The following is a 3,116-nucleotide window of genomic DNA, read 5'->3' as shown; positions in this document are numbered from 1 at the left end:
TGCGGCCGGCGTGTTCGCGCGCGCCGAGGTTGCGGGCTCGGCGGCATCCACGCGGAGCCCCGCCGGCGAGCTCTCGACGGCGGGCTCTCCGGACGCGGCCGCGACGTCGTGCGCGGGGGGCGCCGCCGGCGCGATGTTCAGCGAAGACAGCATGCCGATGATGCGCGCGTCAGGGGGCATGTCGAGCTGGCCCATTTTAAAATTCAACATTCTTTCAAATCCTCCATGGCCGAGCACGCGGAGCATGCGGAGCTCGCCGTGGCTCTCCGCGTAGTCCCAACTGTGCTCGAATACATACGCCACTTCGGCGCCGCCCTCGACGTAGGCAGCGCCGCGCTGCTCGCGGAAGTTGCCACCCACCAGCACAGGCCGCCAGTCCGGGCCGCAGAACGCCTGAAAGGCCCGCAGCATGAACTCACTCGCGCTCATCAGCATCGCGAAGAAATCTCGCGTCGCGGCCTGTCGACCGTCCCAGTCCTTCGCGTCGATGAACGCCGTGAACTCGGGAATCTTCAGCTCGAACGCCTCTCGGCGCCAAAGCACGTGGAGCGCGCCCATGTCGCTCGTGCCGTCCTCGCTCGCCTTGTTCCGCGCCATCGCCAGTAGCTCCGTCCGCTGCGTGCGCGCCCGAATATCTTCGATCGCGATAAGCGGCTGACCCTGAGCGAAGACGAGCGTGCGCTCGCCGTCGGGTTGAATAATCGTGGCCTCGCAAACGCGAAGCGCGCGAAGCACTTCGGCCTGGCGGTCTTCCGCGCGCGGGAACTCCTTGCCGCAGCCTTGGCAGACAAATTTCTTAATATGAGTCAAGGTGTCGCAGCGGGGACACTTTTTTTGGAATCTACCTCCACATTGCTTTGACGGCGCCATCGCGGCGAGCAGCACGAACCTGAGTGAAGCAACATTGTTGAACTCTGGTTGCACTCGAAAAAAAACATTAGAACAGGGATTTAACTCTGCGAATTTTGGGGGGTCACGCGCGGTAGCGGTCCTTCGGGGTTCTCGAGCGCGGCGCCTCCGCCTCCGGCGACTTCGGCTCGGCCCGCGGCTTGGGCTTGAAGAGCCCCGCGAGCAGCGAGAGCTCGGCCTTCTGCGCGTCGCCGCCGGCCGCGTCCGCCGCCTCCTTGGCCTCGCCCTCTCCGATTCCCAGCATCTCGAGCATCGAGACGCGCCCGGGCGCGACCGCGCCCGATTTCGCCTCTTGCGCGATGTCGTTCACCGTGTCGAGGGCCTGGGAGCACTTGTCCCGCGAGGCGCGCTCGCGCCGGAGCCGCTCCTCGACCGCGGCCTGTTTTCTCCGGAGCTCGGCGAACTTCTTCTCGTAGCGCTGCTTGATCATCTTCTTCGCGTACTTCTTCGCGAGATCCTGCTGCCTCGCGGTGGACGTCGTCGCGGGCTCCGGCTCCGCGGCGGGCGCGGGACGGTCCCGCGTCGTCGTCGTCGCGGGCTCCGGCTCCGCGGCGGGCGCGGGGCGGTCCCGCGTCGTCGTCGTCGCGGGCTCCGGCTCCGCGGCGGGCGCGGGGCGGTCCCGCGGCGTTTTCGTCGTCGAAGGCGACCAGGCCGCGGTCGGCGCGGGAAGGTCCCGAGGCGTCGTCGCGGGCTCGAAACGTAGCACGGGCGTCTCCTCGTAGAGCGGCGCGACCTTGACTGATTTGCTCGGGCTCGGCGGCGCCTCGTCGTCGGCCTCCGGTTCGACCTCGACCCAAAACGGATGTCGACGCGGGACGTCGTGCACGTGGCAGAACGCTCGCACCGCGTACCGGAAGGCGAGGCGGACGAGGAACGGCGACGCGAGGAGGAGCAGCATGAAGAGGACGAAGCTCGGCCAGTCGGGTTGAGAGCGCTTCGTCGCCGAGGCGCCGCAGGCGTCGCACTCCGCGGGCAGCGATGCGTTCGGCCAGCTAGCGTTTGCACATGCGGCGCTGTCGCAGGAGACGAGGGCAGTGGCGTTGAGAACCGCGGACTGCGCAGGGGCAGCGAGGCAGAGCACGGCCGTCAGCAGCAGCGTGGGACCGGCGCCCAGCCTCATTGGGCAGCGCTACCCATGTCCTTCCAAGGAAATGTTGAAGGGCAAGCCCAAACGTTGCCCCTCTAGAGCGTAAGTGCCGCGGCGCCGCGACCAGACCGGACCGGCTCGGCGCGGGCTGCGCCGAGGTCAGGCGTCGCCGAGCCTCAAGAAGTTGCTTACCTACGTGCTGCGCCTCTCGAAGGAGTGCAGGGGAGCGCGAGGCGGCCGGCGCGGCGCCGCGGATCCTGAGCGGGCCATTTCGTTATTTCATTCCGGCGGGGGTCAATGGCTGCCCAAACTTGCCATAAGCGGGCAGCCTTGCGCGAGTAGCTGTCATGCGCTGGCTCGCTCTGGCGTGCGCGTGCCGCGCCGCGTCGGACGAGCTCTTGATATCTTACGAGGGCAGCATCGACGCGAACCTCGGCGGCCTGGGCAACCGCCTGCTGGGCCTCATCTCGGCGAAGATGTTCGCGGACCTCGCGCGCGCGAGATTCGCCGTCGTCGACGAGCGCTTCACGGGACATGTTCCCTTCTCGGGCATGTTCGACTACCCGCCGGCGCTGCGGTGGAACGCGAGCCACGACGCCTACGATCTGACGTGCGGGTTGAACTTTGAGAACCACAGGTGCGGCCAGACTTTAGCGCATCTGAATAGTCGGCGGAGCGGTGAGGAGCTCATGGCGAAGCTCCACCCCGAGTCGTCGACGCTGCGCCTGCGGTTCCCGCAGTGCACCGTCTTCCGCGTCGTCTCGAATATGTACTTCGGCGCTTTGTACCGGCCAAACGCGACACGGCCGTCCTTCGGCGACGTCGTTTCGCATGTCGCGCGGCCGTCCGCGGCCGTCGCGGCGCGCGTGCGCGCGGCGACCACGGGCTGGGAGCCGGCGAACCACGCCGTGGCCGTGCACCTGCGGTCCTTCTTCAAGCCCGACCTCGACGCCGTCGCCGTCTGCCTCTGCCACGTCGTCGGCAAAACGAAATACGAGGCGACGCGGAATCAAAGCGACCCGCCTCCCGTGGTGAAGCAGGCCTGGCTCATCTCCGACAGTGCGCGGCTCCAGCGCGACCTTCGGGACCTGCTCACGGCGCGCTGCGGCCTCGACGCGAA

At 67.7% G+C, this 3,116-nt stretch overlaps 2 protein-coding genes across 2 annotated transcripts in view; one reads left to right on the top strand and one right to left on the bottom strand.

Moving 5' to 3' along the window:
- Positions 1-973: 973 nt before the first annotated feature.
- Positions 974-2,029, bottom strand: AURANDRAFT_68338 (hypothetical protein; the record flags this gene model as incomplete). Its single annotated transcript, XM_009043995.1, has 1 exon — positions 974-2,029. One exon carries the CDS (start codon positions 2,027-2,029, stop codon positions 974-976), a length of 1,056 nt encoding a protein of 351 aa, XP_009042243.1.
- A 314-nt stretch (positions 2,030-2,343) lies between these two features.
- Positions 2,344-3,116, top strand: part of AURANDRAFT_68337 (hypothetical protein) — a gene marked incomplete at both ends in the record, with an annotated part of 11,343 nt that continues 10,570 nt past the window's right edge. Inside the window, one exon of the mRNA XM_009043999.1 lies at positions 2,344-3,055. Within this exon, the coding sequence (XP_009042247.1) occupies positions 2,344-3,055 (712 nt within the window). The remainder of the gene's footprint in view (positions 3,056-3,116) is intronic.

Source organism: Aureococcus anophagefferens (assembly GCF_000186865.1).
Source record: "Aureococcus anophagefferens unplaced genomic scaffold AURANscaffold_100, whole genome shotgun sequence".
Classification (NCBI taxonomy): domain Eukaryota; class Pelagophyceae; order Pelagomonadales; family Pelagomonadaceae; genus Aureococcus; species Aureococcus anophagefferens.
The sequence above is the reverse complement of the archived record's forward strand: the minus strand, read 5'-3'. Positions and strand labels throughout refer to the sequence as shown.